We start from the raw sequence: 18,261 nt of genomic DNA, 5'->3' as shown, positions 1-18,261 counted from the left end.
CATTTTATTGCCTTTATTTACCGACGTTTCGACACAGGTTTTAAATGTGAATGTGTGTGTGTGTTCAGAAAATGTGAGTTAATGTGTTCAAAACGCGAAAGTTTTATATATTATCCAATTTTTAACTTTCGTAAGTTTTATTTTAAGTTAAGTGCAGCAAAACGCATTAGGCATCATAAATTAAAATAACCAACACTATTCGCAATACTTGCAGCTCTAGCATAATTTACTTTGACGTTTACCTCCCTCTATATTTACGGCAAAATCGTAAAGATACATGAGAATACAGCCGTGGACGTTAACAGTTCGTTAAGTATGCGTTCTTCATTACAGTGAACATGATGGAGTATCGGCTAAGATCGAAACGACACTTTCACTACGTCGAGCTATTGTTGCCACTTTTGTTTGGAAACTGATCTACGATTCTATTGTGTTGATAACGTGCTAGTCTGTTTATTTTGTGTTACTTCTGTCTAGGATGACTACGGGAGCAACTGTCAAGCAATAAAACTAATAAATAGGTAAGGTACAGATTAAAAATATCATACATCTCCGAAACATTGAACAGTTAACTCTTTTGCAGTTTTAATTATCCAAAGCTATATTCCGAGTGAGCAAATAAAGGTTTTATTTACCTTCTTCTAAAATCTGTTCTGTCAGTAATTGTGCAGTGTAATTAGGACCACATTCCCGATAGGCCTCATAATTGCACTAGTCCTGTTCCACTGTGTCGCCACTAGGGTTGTCATACGTCAGGATTTACCACAGGGTAAAAATCCTGACAAGTCAGGACTTGTCAGGATTTCTGATCCTTTGTCAGTTTGTCGGAGGACTTAGCGAGTGTCAGGGTTTTTTAGAAACCTCAACTAACTAGAAGCCGGTTAAAGATTTGGAGTTTGACAAAGGAAAGGGAAGGTATGCTAGCTACCGCTTATTGTAACGAGTTAAGGGGCTAATAGCACACGAAAGGTTTTGGGAATACAGTACCTATTTAATGGGCGGACTTTTATTGGAAAATTGCCCGTCCAGGAAATATCAGCATTTTTAGGGTGACGTCGAGACTTCTGTCAGAAAATATTTTTCACATGACAACCCTAGTCGCGACAGTGTCGTACACAACTTTATGCTAAAGTATACTTGGCTAGATCACTATCTGTACCTGTAGATAATTTACTAGGCCTACCTTTATGCTAATGTGAAATTATTGCACGTTTACGGAATTGTTTATTTATACTTGGAACTTTATCAAGCCATAATTTCCTACATGACAGTACCGGTGGAATAGTTCTTGTTAAAAACACGATTAAAATTCAACGACCTGGACTGGATTCCCTATGCGGCTAATAATTCAGTAAGTTTATTATAAGTAAGACCAGTGGCAACTGAATAATCGCCTATGTACATGGTATTTTATGATTTGTTCTCAAATAAAGAACTATATATGTGACGTTATCTATGAAAAGGGACCTTATTGTCAATGGCACTTACGCCATTATTAACGATTCTCCGATATAAAAGGTCCCTTTTCATAGATAATGCCCCATATATGTAATGGTATAGCAAGTATAGAAGATTAGTTCTTCACTGCTTGACTAAGCCAATGAAATTCTAAGTCTTATAGAAAAAGCTATCCAAATTATTGATAAATTGCTTCATACTATCTAAGTATCTACCCTTCCCTAATATGTCGCTCAATATAATAGTACATAAGAAAACTTAGATAATTAAATGCAAAGTACTTGTTTTCCGAGCATTGCGAAAAGGTTCAGTAACCTTTAAAAGCTGCGCGCGAGCATTGAACCTCGCTATTGTGGACGGCTAGATCGAAAATTCACAAAACACTGCAATTGAGCTCGTTTTTTGACCTGTCTATTTATATGTTTATTTATAGAATCTGAGTAGTACAACAGCGGAATAATATTAGATAAATTACGAGTAATATTAGAGAAATTGTGTCAGTTATAGTATAGTAATGTGGTTCTAAATTACGCATTAATAAGCAGAAATCCTATTGGGTGACTGGTAATTCGACAAAATCCTTAATAGAGGACAAGAGTCGAATAGTTTTATAATACCATGGGAAAAGCATCTATCTTTCAGAAAATATAGTCCTTATGCGTATAAAAATATCACTTCTATAGAACTACATACCGTGCGCGACATTGGAATTTATTTCGAAGTATTGTACCTTAAAGAATAACTGTCAAAGTTGGCATGTCAAGTGTCAACTTTGCTCCACCCCGCCATCTTTTATCGCAAGTGTCGACGACGCAGATTTCTGTTGTTATACTTGTTAAAGTGACATTCCATTTCCCACTGCAGCTGCAATACTGTTCATTTTACTATGGAAACGCGTCGCTGTCATTGTCAATTTCCATAGTAAAATTAACAGTATTGCAGCTGCAGTTGGAAATGGAATGTCACTCTTATTGTGCAAATACACGTGTACAATGTTTATTTAGCTGCGTTTGCGGAAGACAGCGGAACTGCGTAGAACTAACATAATAATTATAACATGTTAATTAATACATGATTGTATGATATACATATGTATTTTATTTTATTTTATTTATTAGGAGAACAACAGAGTAAAATGTACATAAGATACTATTAAAAACTAACTTACATACTAAAACATGCATTTTCCTCCCCAGCAGTTCTCACCGAAAACTAAAACTCAGTTAAATACAGTTTACAATTATTAATAGATATTTTCTATTGGCACGAACCATTAGTATAAAACGCAATGGCTAGAAAATATCTTTTATTTCTTTCCAAGTAGTCATCTGTAAAAATATGGGTGCACAAATCATCTCAAAAATATATCCCATAGCTCTTATCTCAGCGAATTAACAACTATGGGACATATTTTTGAATAAGTTGGCTACACCCATATTTTTACAGTTGACTGTACATAAACAACAATATTATGCAACAACACGTAAATAATGTATGCGAGAAGCACAGTAAAAGACACCTTCGAAGTCCAAAAGTCACCTAGTTAAAGGTGCACGCGTGGAATAAACAACAACAGTTCGAGACGGTTTGATGTACATTTTGTAGCCATGTTTATGGAGCCACGGAGGTGTTTGTGTTGAACTCGAGTTAAGTTCAAGCACCTCGTTGTTTTGGAGATACGCCGGCATAGGTTTCCGGTGGATTAAGGCGTGCTAGATAGCTTGTTTTGCGAACTAATAGGGTATTTCATCAGTTTCCTTATTACGTCCCAATATTAGTTGTGATTTTTGTCTAACCAGTGAAGTTTGAATCCAAATATTTTTATTGTATCAAATTTTAGGTATTAAAGTTAAATACCGTTTTCTAAACTACGCAACATTTATGACAACATTAATGTGTATGTGGCAAGTAGGTTATTTAGCGGTTACCGACTGACTCACACAGTTTACTAACAAATTCGTATGTACCTAAAACATTGTTCATAACATACAGTTCTACAGATAATACTTATTCTAGGTTGTTTTATTACGTTACTAATTTACATCGATACAATAAAACAATGAGATCGGAACTATGCGAACCTTATCTTATCTTTCTAGCTAGGGCTCCGATAATATAGCATCGTACGAGACAGTACATTTCCTTATCTAAGTCTATTGTTATTCAATTGTACAACGCTATAACAAAGAACAACAGATAATGCAGTGAACAAACGTATAATGATCTATTTAACAAAAATTACAACCGTAACGAAACTATTTTGTAAAAAAAGTCCCTCTCTAACGCATGTTAACTTAACAAAACGTAAGAAAGATAGTAAACCCGAAATCAGCTATTTTTTTCTGGAACGTTGCACAAAAATAATGTTTATCTATTCGCGTTTGTTGGTGTGAATGAGATTTGGTGAAAGGCGTTGGCGGCCGCCGTACCGTTAATTCGGCTACTGCGGTCGTACACTTTAGGCTACCGAAACACTATTAAAAAAATACGGTGCTGCCTTTTTTTTACAGTTTTGGCACGTTTCAATGATTCATTAAGTCATAATAAGAAAGTAATGGCATACTTTCGAAACTTACAACTCGATGTGGCCACATTATTAGAGTTATAGTTCGTTTTTTTTAGCATTAGAAATAAGGTATACAATCTTGATGTGTCTTTTAATTGAAAAAGACATTTTAAAAATAAGTTACGGTAAATATGTAACAATTATGAATGTAATACGATCATTTATATTCTTTTGCTTTCATAAGTAATAGTTTTTGATTTTTAAAAAGCGTTTTTCAATTAAAAGACCTGTCAAGATCGCTTACCTTCTTGCAAGTTCTTTCTAATGCTAAAAAAAACGAACTATAGACCATGACACGTTTTCATCGATTTTGATGAAATTGTGACGTATAAATAACACAGATCCAAATTCTAATCGTAAATTCCAATTCAGGGAGCGCCGATGTCAACCGAATTGGCAATAAAAACACAATTGCTCCGATCGTCACAATGTTGTTCGATAGTCAAATCGTAAAACCAATTCGGGGAGCGCCAAACGAAATGGCAATAAAAAAACAATTGAGTGCAATGTTGTCGATAGTACGCGGTGTCTGTACCGTGCTGCGACAAGCGTTGTTGTTGTGCGTTCACCGCAGTTCGACGACCCGACGCTAGAGCTGATGCGGAAATAGTGACGATTTGCGAAACATTTGCGACCAAATTGGCGTAATTCGCGATTGTTTTGTAGAAAATTTGATGCAATAATGGAAAATTTATAATGATCACTTTGAACTTTTGGCTTGCTTGCCCCCTACCTTTCGTTGAGACTTCATTGATTAAGAGAATAAATCCCGCAGACGTCAGCTTTTCATACATACATTTTGACAGTTGTAAATTACAATAAATGTTGGTCGTTCGAAGAGAGAAAGAAATCAAGTTTAAAAAACATTTGTTGCTGGAATACAAACTAGTTTTTAATGATCTGTAGCATAACTAGTTATACAGACTAAGCCAGCATAAAAACAAAGTCGTGCAACGTCAAATGGCATTAGTTAAAAATGAATGGTTGTCGTGGTCTCGGCGATACCGTTACGAGGTCGCAACAGCCACCCTGTAGGGCCTCAAGTAACGGAATCGCAAGTGCGTAGGACACGCACTCTTGCGCAGCTTTTTGTGCCCATTTGGCTGAACGCCGCAATCGTGGTCGTAATTTCGGTACTTGAGTCTTTATGAGGAGATTCACGGGTTGTTTTTGGTTTTCAGATCGAAACTATATGATCTGTCTTCGGTTTACTTTTATTTATAATGAACCGACGTCTTTTAAATGAAAGCTTTTCAAATTTTACAAAATTCTGAAGGTGTATAACGTAAATCCGTTGGTCTCTCTGTCAATCAAACTCTTGACCCTCGCTTCAGTTCAATGGTAACCGTATAAATAAGATAAATATTCATATTTCTGTTCCGTATAAATAGTTCGTTCACACACAATTAGCTCCATTATATAACTCCTTGCACCAGACGCATCCAAATACAAACAAATTTAAAATTCAGATGGTAACTCAATATCATAATTCTAATCTTTATAAGAATAGCATGAAATATTAATTTTATCTCGACAATGCGTATTTTCATTGTCGTGGCTTCTATTCTCTCGAAGATCTTTTGTGAGTTTGTGAGTGGGAGACGCATCTCTTCAGTCACGTTTGAGTTCTTTGTACCTTTGCCTTTGGAACTTTTGATCAATCACTGACTGAGAAATGGTGTCACAGCGCGACAGGTCATAGGGTTTGTTAGCCGAGGCATTTTGAATGCTCATTATATTGTATGTTTGTCAAGAATTTCTTAAAACGCGCCCGAATATGGACTGCTTAGTTATTCATTATGTGTGTAAACTATGTATTTACATTTCAAGGAAGCATTACCATAGTACACACGGCCCGTGTGTAGATAACTGCGTTTACGTTTGTGGTTTTGTTTAAAGCAATTAAGATAAATCGAACGTTGCAATTATGTAATAAAGATTTAATAGGTTTAATTGCTGATGACAATAAGCGTTGTATTAATACACGCAGATGCAACATTGTATTAAAATCCGTAGAAAAATACTGAGAATGAGCAATGACTGTTTATTCAGTTGGGATCAACAGTCGTCATAATTATGGGGAATTAACATTTCAATCTGATATTAACATAAATTTACCATTCATCGAAAGGTATCCATCACCTCGGGTGATGTACGGGACATTTGTGTCAGTTGAGTCGTCAAGAAGAATGGAGTGTCGCCGAGAGGTCCATTATCGACCGTATCGGAGCTAAAGTTCACACGTCACACAAGGGCTTCTGACCCCTTTTTTACCACGGTGACAGAACCGTACGGGCCGCCTGTAGATACAACTTGCATCAGATATATAGTATCCTGTTAAACGCTTTTAAAAACTTAAAGAGACATGCAACTCGCTGTCAGAGCATCGTCAGCATACCCCGGGGTTTTGGGTACAAGAATGGTTTACACTAGCCAAAAAAATAAGTTAAAAACAAAATTATAAACACACCAAATAATTCCCGCACCCAAAACTGCAGATCAGGTCTCCACTCCACAGTAAAGTTAAGTGTAATAAATGGGAGTGGCTTTCTATAAGATGGAGGTAGTTGTTGGGGTACTTGTTACCAATACTTGAGTTGGGGAAGGAATTGAGTTGCTAAAAAAATTATGTAACCAACAAGAACCATTACGCCTTCACTGAGACTTCTGAAACCTCTAGAACGTGTTTCTGGCCCACGCACTCGTCGCCTACTTGACTTTCTCTCTGGATCTTGGACAAACAGGCTTGGGCAAACATTTTGAAATTCAAGAGCCTGTCGATGGAGGGCTGTTTGCTGTGTACTTAGAATTAGGTTTACTTGACAACGACATGATAGTTCAATGGCGTTTGCTTTACTTTTGAATTTCCTGAGTTTGGTTTGGCTTTCTTTTTTTCACTTAGAGCACGTTTACATTACATTGTGGGCACTGTGGCCTAACTTGCAGTCTAACACTATAACTATAAATATTAGGTCTTAGCCTGACTTTCTATTTAACTCTTCGTGAACACTCATTGTAACAGTAATATTTAACGCCTCTAATAATACGCCTTTGATTCTCAGTTGCGTAACGCCTCGGTCATCCACAATAGAATATTAAGTGTGTCAGCCATATGTCAGCACAACAATAAAGGATTCATTGAAATGTAAGTCGAATCGAACCGTCTAATCCGACCACCTCTCGAGTGGCCTTTTCTCATTGAAATACGAGATCACTAATGTTCTCAAGTTTATAAATCGACTGAATAATCTAGTAATACATCACGCATTTCCACGCCCTTCTTTTGTTGGACAACAAATTGTATGGAGCCAAGGAATTTACATAATTATGTTCTGTTTTCACTTTCTGTCCTATTTAAAAATGAACGCTTGAAGGTAAAGTGCAGTTAATTAAATCGTTCTCACGTAAGGCCGACTGGCTCAAGCCAAGGTCTTAGGCTCGGTAGGTTTAAAAGATACGATCTTTCAGTGTTTCGAAATTTAAGGGAGTCATTAAGGTTGGTGGGAAAGCTCGAAATCTGTCGCCGAATCAAACGCAAAGGGAAGCTCACGCAAGCCAAGAGGCACTTAGAAGGGACATTGCGACACGTATAATTATGTGAGGCGTCGTTCCCACGCACACGTCGTTATAGACTTCCGTAAATATTGGGACAGTTGACAAAATGTCGTCAATACAAACAAAGGACAATGACATTTCCTAATGAAAAGGGTCTAACATTAATTGACAGATTTTGCTTTAAAACACTGCATCGCGACCTCTTCAGTTAACATACATCCGCGCCGAGAACGAACGATTTTAATATGACTAATATCTATAAATAGAAATGCGGTGTGGTGTCTAACGAATATAAAAACAATAGAGCATTTTGACCGTTGGTTTTAAAAAACTGCAGTAACCCCACAGCTGTTCGGCGCGGGCGCAGCGGGCGGAACATTACCGTTTTTATTTAAATTTCAGCTTCTGAAATCGGCCATATTGCTCAAGTTGACTGACCTTCAAAATTTTCAGTTGCAAATGTGTTGCCTGCCGCCTGTCGTAAATCTGGCACGCGTTTAAATTGAAATTGACGAGTTCCATTTAAAACAATCAGCAGGCGTTTATTGAATCTGATTGAGGGGCTTTGTCAAAATATGGGGATTTTTGTTTTGTGTTGTAGACGTTAATTTAATAGAATTGGATTGATTTGAAGTTTGTTTTTAATTTGATAAAAACTGGCAGCGATCACGCGATCCCGCGTATCAGGCATTTTTATTAAGGTCAAATTCGCACGGGGTTGAAAGTTGTAATTATTTATTGATCCACAGCATAAAATGAAAAAATCCCCCTTCGCATTGCTAAGTATGGACACGCAGAAAATGTCAAGGGTCAGCGTTTAAAGTAATATCACCCGGAGCTTCAAGATATTTTCATTTGATTCCATTAATTTTTTTTTTATCGTGAGCGAACTAGTCAGACTGATCGTGGTTGCCATATTATTATTATGACGTTGGTTTACTGTAGTAAATGCCAATCATATCATATCATAACAATCTCCTTGAAAACTGCTGGGGTTTCCATATTTTGAAGTAATTTGCAGTGCGGATCTCTGCGTTGCTGGCATTCGTTATTAATGCTGTTAAATTAACATTTTCCAGAGCGGTCAACCGTTGACGTACTTTAGTTCCCATTTACCACGTGCATCTATCGTGGGAAACCGTTTAACAAGGGTGATATATTGCTGATAGCAATTAAAGGGTCCACTGATCGGTACAAACCTTATTGGGAAATTACAGTTATCGATACACCCTAAACAAACTAGCATGGGAATTTGGGGCTACTATCAGTCGGCGATGCTACCGAAAGCATTTACTTTTACAAAACTAAATAGCGTATTCTCTGAAACGAAGAAAAACCCAATGACCAGCGGGTTGTTCTTCCAACATTTTTGTTCAAAGAGACCTAGTTGGTATTTGTCAGTGAACACAGATTATGCAGAAGGAACTGAGTTATTTTCTTAAGCAGTCCACGTAAGGAACGATCAAAGATGAAAGAAATTGTTCAGTGGAAACAAAGGCTGAGTATAGCATGTAACTTAAAGGTGACAGTCCATTTCCAACGACAGCTGCATTACTGTTCATTTTACTATGGAAATTGATATTAACATCGACGCGTTCAGTACCAGTAGTGCAGCTGCGGTCAGAAATGGAATGTTACCATAATTCTACTAATCATTAAAAGTAAACTTAACGTAGTAGGTAGAAATCAAAAGTTCCAACCGTCACTTTCCCTGTTTGAAATCCGAGTGATTAGATTTTACGGTCTGCGGTGACCGCCGTTCCCATCAAACCTTCGGGACGCCTCAACCGTGACATTCTTATCAGTTTTTACGACAGACGCGTACGTTAAATACCCAATTAATTCTCAAGGGGACGAAGAAAGTTATAAAAAGATGTTATCACAGACGTGATTAAAACTTGCACTCTTGTGACTCTTGTAATTGAGCGAATATCATTTGCATTTTCGTATTACTTTCGAGCTGTTTGAAGACAGAAATCGGAAAGTCTCGTAATAATATTTCTGGCCGGTTCTGCTAGACTAAGATCAGATAATGCTGGAATTTGAAAGCAACGATGTGTGGAAATATCGCGCTCAAAAACGATCTCTTAATAGCATAAGCATGCCCTGTTTCTTCTACATTTGAAATTAACTTGTTGCATCTGATTGTTCTTTAATGTAGGGCAGAATAAAACTGGATGCTGATACGCAATAATGTGTCAACCCACATTAATTTTTCAATAAGATTTCAACTCAAAATATTGACGCTTAAAGATGACATTTTATTGCAAAATGGATGTGGGATGACTCATTTTTGCTAAACACCATCCAACTAGCCTTTTATAACACATTTTTTTAGAAAATAAATAATAATAAATATAGTTAGGGACAGATGCAGAAGGCGGTGATCTTGGACACGGCGCGGATAGTCCGCCGGTTCCTCTCTCTGCAGCCCTGACCACCGGTAGCATGGGCCTTGCCCCGCTGCTGGCGGCACCCTAGGTTAGGTTTTTTATAATGTGTTTATGTGTATTTTTTATTGTTTTGTAAGTGTTTTTATATTTTACTTTTATATTCATATTATAAAAACCTAGCCTAAGAAGAATGGTGAATATAGTTAAAAACTAACTTTAAACTCCACCCAGTAGAATCCTCATTTAAAATACGAGTTGCATCATCTTTCAGCACAATCGAAGACGAGTTACTCTGGTCTAGTACAATAGATAAAGTACATAAGTGCCTCTTACGCCATCAGTGTATTTCGCCCTTGATCCAATTCTAGTACCGTCTTAAACGATACCGTTTGTCTCAATTCCGTAAATGAATTTATGCGTCTTTATTTGGGTCATTTGAATGTCTTCTTCATTCACATATGTTAACGATTTGACTACGTCTAGACGGGTAATTATTTTCCTTGATAACTTTTGAATTAAATTGATATTGAACACCCATGAATTCAATTAAAAATATGTACTTACATGTATTTTAATGGGTATGCATTAACATAATTAATGCATAACTAGTTGGTTAGGCATGTTCTAGCCCTAGCTACACTGGATTCTGTTTTTTGCTGCCAGGATGCATATCCCACAGCCATTAACTTGAACAAGAAACGAAGATTTTTTATCGCCAGGAGTCGTTAGAGGCATTGAACCATATCTTCCTTCCTGAGGGTAGGCAACGTGAGAACTGTAACGTACTTCCATTAGTTTCGTGTCGGTGCCTGCTACAATTTAGCATTTAACAAGTGCAAGTAATGGGAATTGTTCAATTGTCTGGCTTGTAGAGATAAGCCAATGGTTTGTTTGCTTTCCAGACCTAGAGAAGCAAGGCAGGTGTTTTAGATCTTAACGATTCCTTGGGGATGACTTATTAGAAGACTCACAGATTAAATATATTATATTTATTGTGCGATATAATGTTTTTTTTTTTATATACAGGATGGGTAAAAAATAACTGCGTTCCCATTGCGATTTCGGGGTTGGTCCCATAGTAAAAGTTGCTCAGTATAGGAAAACCTCCCTGGCAACGGGAATGCAGTTTTTTTTAGCCACCGTGTATATCATGCAGTTATATTTAGTGGAGATTATTCAATGTGATGCAAACACATGGAGTTTGCATTTATTCACCCTGTGACTCATAAATTGCCCAACAGCGCGCAAACATGAAAAATTTACCGTATCATGCTATATGCAGTGAGATTTATTCATTGGACAATTGGCCACTAAAAAGTGAACGACCGTTTCGTCAGAGGTCATCAGCGTTGCAGTTGCGTGTTGAAATCGATCTCGTAGTCAACAGATGACGATTTAGGATAGTTGGGGGATAGGGAATTTCTCCCCCGGACAGTTTTGCTTTAGTTTCGAAAGAGCTTTAGCGTCATTACAGCCCCTGTACTGTTACTCCCTTTTAAGTTATTTTTGTAGTGTTGGGGTGGCGTAAACGCAGATGCGTGGCGATCGATACGGCCGTTACGAGATCTGTTAATATGTTCAAATTCGGAACACGTGTGAACACCTTTTTTGTTTCGCCCGCATCGCGCTGTGTCGAAATTTTTTGACGGTTTATCAGAGTGTGACGCGACTTTCTTTTTGCGGAGCTGCTCGGTGTGGAATGTTGGGATTTACAAATGATTGTAGAATAAAGTATTATAAACTAAATAACGGTCACGGAGTATAATATAAATTTTACAACCTAAATGAGATGATTCAAGGATATATCTCTTGAATGTTGGCAGTATTCGCTAATTCATCAATTTCATCAAACATTCGGAGGAAAAACAATGTGGGGTTTTCATCACTGTCCTCTTAAATATCATTTTAGAACTTTTATATAATTAATAATTAAATTAGTACATCTGACACTATCGATGATCGAAACTGGATGCTGTTTAGCAAAGATGTGTTAACTCACATTCATTTTGCAATAAAATGTCAACTTCATTCGTAATTTTTTTTAGTGTTTCGTACAAAACTTTGTTCACGGAACACTTATGGGATCACTTCGGTCTTGCAAATCAGTTATTTTGAGTTGACATGTTATCGTTTAATTAGTGCGGGTTACCACATTTTGCTTATCAGCATCCATTTACTATCCAAGTCTTGTCAAGTTCAACTTAAGGGTAGACGTCAAAAGGAATAAGAAAGGAGTCCTATTTGAATGCCAATTGGGAATAGGATCACGAAAGTACCTATACCTAAAATGGCACAATGTCAACCAAAACGCAGGAGGGTCAACTTCAGAGGGATAGCAAACCAAAACAACAATAGGTATTGTCGGTGAAAGTGACAGTTAGAAAATCAATACGACCGTTAGTGTCCGCGAGGGCGCGCACGCGCCGGTGTATTATTTGTCAAAAGGGCGTATGAGTGTATAACGTTTGAGGTTGCATACGACGTTTGTGGGGGAAGTGCACGTATTGTTGCGCGCTGTTGATTTATGCACGTCAGCCGATTTATTAGGGCGAGCTCCCTTAGTGACATTATGAATGTGGGGAAATGTTATTTAGGTATTTCATTTTATTAACAGTATTTGACCTAACTGTCTTATGAAAATAGGAGGACGATATGTGGTTTATGACAAAGCATCGATCCTTTGTTATGTATTTATACAACGAAATACCTATGTCTGCGATGCCTACTGATTTAAAAAAAAAATGTTTCGCCCAAGGTAAGATTTCTGCTAACAAATGTCTAAAATAATCTGGCATATTATACGAGTATTCATAACTGCTAGGTATAATTGTAATTCTGAAGATGAAATTCAATCCTCACGGATTCAAACCCTTTAGGGTATTATAAAGTTCCAAGTAAAGCAATTACTTGACCACCAACTGACGCAAAGCCCTTCGCGAATTGCAACAATTTCTAATTCTACCCATTAGAATAACCCCCGCTGTTTCGTCCACTTACGTTCACAGAAACTCAAAACATTTGGGTTCAACGACTTCTAGAGGGCCAAATGTGTAATTATGTCATAGAAAAGGGATAGAAATAGGTGACCCGGTTATTTAAGGAACCCCTGCGTTGTTCTTACAGTTGGTCAGTTTCAGACAATAGAATTTGTGACCCTTAAGAGCTCTATAAAAATCTTAGGAAGTCATTGCATCTGCTAGACCCAATGCAACATGCAACCGATTTTAATAACAACAAAATATGCAATGGCTTTGGCGTATGACGTGTTTTAAATGTCACTTACCACGCTCGAGTCGAGATACGATTGAAAAAAAAAATACAATGAGACGTAAACGTAACTAACGGCCCACTAGTAAAGCGACAAAAACTGCTAAAGTTTACAATATAGTCTTTGTCACAACTGGTCCGATTCTCGCTTTTAACAATACTCATGACCATCTTAAAGATTTAAATTTAGACAAAAAGTGTTGAACTCAATTTAGGTACTAAATGTTGTGCGTTTTTTACAAGTTGTGTAATGTTGTAGCATCCTGAGTCGTTACGACCTACCTCAAGCGGTTTGGCGACCGTTCCGTACGGAACATATACGTGCATTCTTGTGTATGTAATACCTATAGTCAATTTGCCAGACAAGTGGGCATGATGAATGATTTCAATTTGATTGGGTAGCTACCTGTGTAATATGTATGTATGTGACGTGCAACCCTCACAATTATATTGCAATATCACGTAGGTATTACTTAGGTTCTATTGTATTTTTAATGTATATTTGTTGTTGTCACTATTTCTTTATACATTTCGCTTCAATGATGACTATTTCTTATACATGTCAACTTATGCAGTGTCCTATTAAACTTTATTTACTACAATTAAGTATCAATTTAATAACTAGAAAACAACGTGCATTATACCGATAGGGCCGCGTTTTTTGGAAACATAACAATGGAGGGCATAACAGGGTGGAGGGTTTTAGTCCGTAGGCGACTGGAGCAATCCCAGCTGAGTCGGGCATGCTGCCAAAACTGGGCTGGCAGTCTAATAAGGATTACCTCCACGTCTGACAAAAAAAGCAAGACGTTCGTAACGTATGTTCAACGTCCTACAATGACGTAAAAAAACCGTCGCCATATTACGAAGAGCGCATCACTAGCACGCATGCGCGCTGACGCGGCGTCGGCGTCGATGCGATCCGAATGATCCGATCCATTAAAAATGCCGTAAGCGTCATGAGTTTCTATGTCTTTACGATCTTTTGAAATAGCTAGACTGATATATCGTAAGTACGCGTTCGATTTAAAAGGGCGTAACCGGCATACGAGTTCCTACGCTTTTATGGCCTTTCCATTTTTTTTTCATCTATCTTACGCACCCAAATCGCGTGAATTGGCGAGCGAGCACATTATTGATAATTTACTAAACAAATAAACGTGCGTGGATGGTTATAGTAAATTATAGTTATATAAGTGCACGTATAGATTAGCTTACTACTTTTATATCTCGATAATTAATTTGATAAAACGTTATAGGTTAGCTACCAAGTGGGGGTAAGATAAAAATAATTGGCTTATTTATTTTTATAACTTTATAAGAATGACGATGTCAAGTAGGCAAATGAAACTTGTAGAAGTCTACCTATTTATCCATTTAATGTAAGATATTTAAGTCAAATTTTGTTTTGTTAGTTATTATTTATTTACTTTATATTCTATTTGAATAACAGTTCTTAAGCCTAGTTATAATTTAGAGACGTTGTACTTTTGTGTAATTAAAATGTATATAGGTAACTAACTACCATAAGTATTGTTGCTTCATAATACCTAATTAGAAAAAGATATTATCTTTACAAAACTCATTAAAAAGTTAAGTGTTAAAACCTACCTAACAAAATTTCATCGATTAAGTTTTTTTTTCAATTAGTGTCAAACAATCTATACATAGTACTCCCGGTAGTTCATTTAATAGTAAACACGTAGTTAGCGACATATGCGTTCGCGCACCGCGTTGTTTTCAACTTTTCACGCACACATGTGCAGTCTAAAATGGGACAAATGTGGGAGGCGAACGTATCTGGATGTCAAAACAATATAACTAGGTCAAATATATTATGAACCCAGGCATATGGTCACACTCTAATTAATTTGTTTTGCTTAACAATGAACAAATATGCAAACGTCTTTGAAATTTTAGAACAGTCATTTTATATAATAAGCAGTTAAATATATTTTTTACCTCAAAATTTCCCCTTTAGTTAAAAAGTTAAGAAAAAACTCCATTAAAAATTAACTGAGAAAAGATTTGCGCTTAATCTTAATTTTTAATTGCAAGGTTAGTAATGAAAGAATAATGGACTTCCTTGCTCCCTAAATGAATTCATTGACACCTTGATGGTCAAAAAAAATGCCATTTGACTCATTAAAGGGGCGACTGGGATCAAGTTTCGAGGGTTGAATGAACCAAATCAAAGATTAGCTAAAAAAGTCCCCTCTCATACGCCTAACTTGCATTAACAACATATTTTGCGGACCACTTAAAGCGAAAGATTTTTATGTCTAATCAGAATTCTGCATCAAGTAGGTAGCCTCGCTAAAACAAGGATATCTTAAACTGGCCTAATTCAACAGATACTAACGAGGTACTGAACAATGAACAGTCATAAAAGTGTCCTATTCAAGTAGTCATCATTAACTAGCTAGACTAACGACGCCAACGCAGGCGCATAGTCGCCGCTACGGCATCGGCATTCGACTTGACATTAAATAAATATTAATAATACGAGTATTAACAACCTTGGATATCGTAGTTCTGATTTAATATCGCAGTAAACCAACATTTAAGCACCTTTAAACAAGTTTTTCTCCCAAGCTTGTAATAAACTGCATAGTGATAAGAGATAAAGAAATAAAAACAAGATGCAATTTAAAGATAAACTGACCTGTTATTCTCTTCTGCGTCTTGCCGCTCTCGGGGCTCGATAATTTTGTAGGCGATTCTTGCGATGGTGCACTGGGCTTCGGCGGCGCCATGGCCATGGGTGCTCTTCTGAGGGCCGCCGGGACCGCCGACGCCGGCACCAGCGACCACGCGAACCTCTGAGGGCCCGGCAGAGGTTGCTCGTTCGCGAAATCGAAACCCCATCTCTGGCTGTCCAGCTCCAACTGTCTCGCCAACTCCCGCTCGACAAACTTTCTATTTTCTTCCCTATCGGTGCAGCCGAATAGGTTTCTTCTCACTCCCTCGAGCGTGGTGACACCTCGGACCCGTAACGACCTCGTGTCCAGCACGGAGGTCGTCTGCAGGCCGGGCGCTCTCACGCTTAACGCTGACATCTCTTCTAGCCGACTGAGTCCACCACCAAACACAGCGCGAACACACTTCTCTGATAGCATCCGCGACGCTCTCTTCACCTAGCGTAAACAAGGTCAAAATCAGTTTTTGAACGCAACACGACGTAATAATCTAGGCACGCAGCTAAATGTTTGGTCCATCACGCACTAATAAGAACACGAGTTGAGTTTCTAATTCAGGTTGGTGCAAGTGAGCGTAAACAATTCGTAAAAACACGCGACGTCACAAAACAGCAACGTGCGTCCGCACGACCGAGGTACGTCCGGAGACTGACGAAAAAATGACCAAAGCTAGGCGTCACCAGCGCTGCGCGTGCGTGGCGTGGCGCTAGCGGCGTCGGTGGAAATAGTTCCACTTCTCGACACCGTGTGGCGCCACCGATCCTAAAAGTCGCGTGCGCTCATACTTCGTGATAACGGAGAGGCCATCGAGTGTTGCCTTATCGCATAGGTTTGAGCCATGATATTCGTTTATTATTTTAACTCAACAAATCATTTTCTATTTTAGCTTACCTATTTGTTGTATTGTTTAGTTAACATTAAGACCCTTAATAAATATTGTTATGATTAATCAACTAGATGAGTACCTACTTAAATGTACTTGCTTGATGTAAATAGGGGAGGGTAAAATATTTTCTGAAAATAATTTAATTTGTTCAAATACTTCATGGTATATTAATTTGATAGAAATGCCTAACGAATCTCACCATATCAATATTGTTTATATTTTAACAATATATTATAAAAATAATTGAAGAGCAATTCAAAATTTCCTTATATTTTGTAGCATATGTAATCTCTGAAATTGTTCTAGAAAATAAATCTGAAGTACAGCAAAATTAGAAAAAAAAAATTCCGAGAACTCAGATAATTTGTTATAATGGCAACACTAAATCAGACTTGTTTACGAAATAAAGAAGACGTGTCTAGTTACGTGTGCAAGCAGTCAGGCGCTTGCGGTGGATGTGTTTCTGAGTAAAACATAGTCGTCTCGCTCTTTCATACGGTCAAAACGAACTGTGCGAAGTAGATAGAAGATATATTAATAGCTTGTAGGACCGCCGCCATCTTGCCGAAACAAGGCTGACTAGATTCGAGTTAGTAGATGTACTGCGATGAATTTTATTATTTTACGTGTTATTCTTAACTTTATATTCAAAACAATGGTACCAATTATTTTTTATTATTTTTGCGTAATGAATGTAACTTTTTCGATCGAAAACTAAATAGATATCGTATCTTTACATATTAAATAGCGTGATATTGCCGTCTTCGCGAAAAATAAAAATTATGTGACGTATTCCAAAGTTAATATATTATTAAAAATAGATAAAATGTTGTTGGAAACTCACCATTCGAATATTTTGAAAACTCGAACGCGGAAAATCGTCAATTTGCCGTCGGGGTTCGCCGCTGTACTAATTTTCAAGATATGACAATGACGCGTAGCGCGAGCGCGGGCTCGCTCCTGATTGGTCGAAAAAGGCGGCTACCGGTTTCATTGGCCGGCGTATTTTAGGCGGCAATTTTCGGTTGGCTGAGGGACCGGATGGCGGGAAATGAAGGACACTTTCCGGCGCGCGAGACTGGGCTCGGAAAATTGTTTGGCGCGCTTTGAATACTTTTCGTTTGTAGCGTAAATAGATGCTGATGAGTTTTCTTTGTTGAAAAAGATGTGCGAAGACTAATTAGGTAGGTGCGTACATTTGGAACGATGAATTGGTTGTTTGTTTTGTTTCGTCCGCGAAATTTGAATCGATTGACCTAATTAATTTCTGTTTTAACTTTAATATCTACCTAATAGGTATACGATTGTATTTGAGCAAGTTGTATTATTTTTGTAGTACCAATTCTTTTAAATATATTTTCGTTTTGTGACTGTTGTGTCATGTTTATTGTTTATTAAAGGAATTGTAAAATATTTGGAATTAAGCTTACTATGCAC

The 18,261-nt window shown here is 37.5% G+C and overlaps 1 protein-coding gene across 1 annotated transcript in view; it reads right to left on the bottom strand.

Moving 5' to 3' along the window:
• Positions 1–17,764, bottom strand: part of LOC134670932 (uncharacterized) — a 36,537-nt gene extending 18,773 nt beyond the window's left edge. Inside the window, exons 1-2 of the mRNA XM_063528766.1 lie at positions 17,669–17,764; positions 15,905–16,376 (exon numbers count right to left, since the gene is read on the bottom strand). Of these exons, the coding sequence (XP_063384836.1) occupies positions 15,905–16,376; positions 17,669–17,671 (475 nt within the window). The 5' untranslated portion in view covers positions 17,672–17,764. The remainder of the gene's footprint in view (positions 1–15,904; positions 16,377–17,668) is intronic.
• Positions 17,765–18,261: the final 497 nt, after the last annotated feature.

This window comes from Cydia fagiglandana, chromosome 14, assembly GCF_963556715.1.
Source record: "Cydia fagiglandana chromosome 14, ilCydFagi1.1, whole genome shotgun sequence".
Lineage (NCBI taxonomy): Eukaryota > Metazoa > Arthropoda > Insecta > Lepidoptera > Tortricidae > Cydia > Cydia fagiglandana.
The sequence above is the reverse complement of the archived record's forward strand: the minus strand, read 5'-3'. Positions and strand labels throughout refer to the sequence as shown.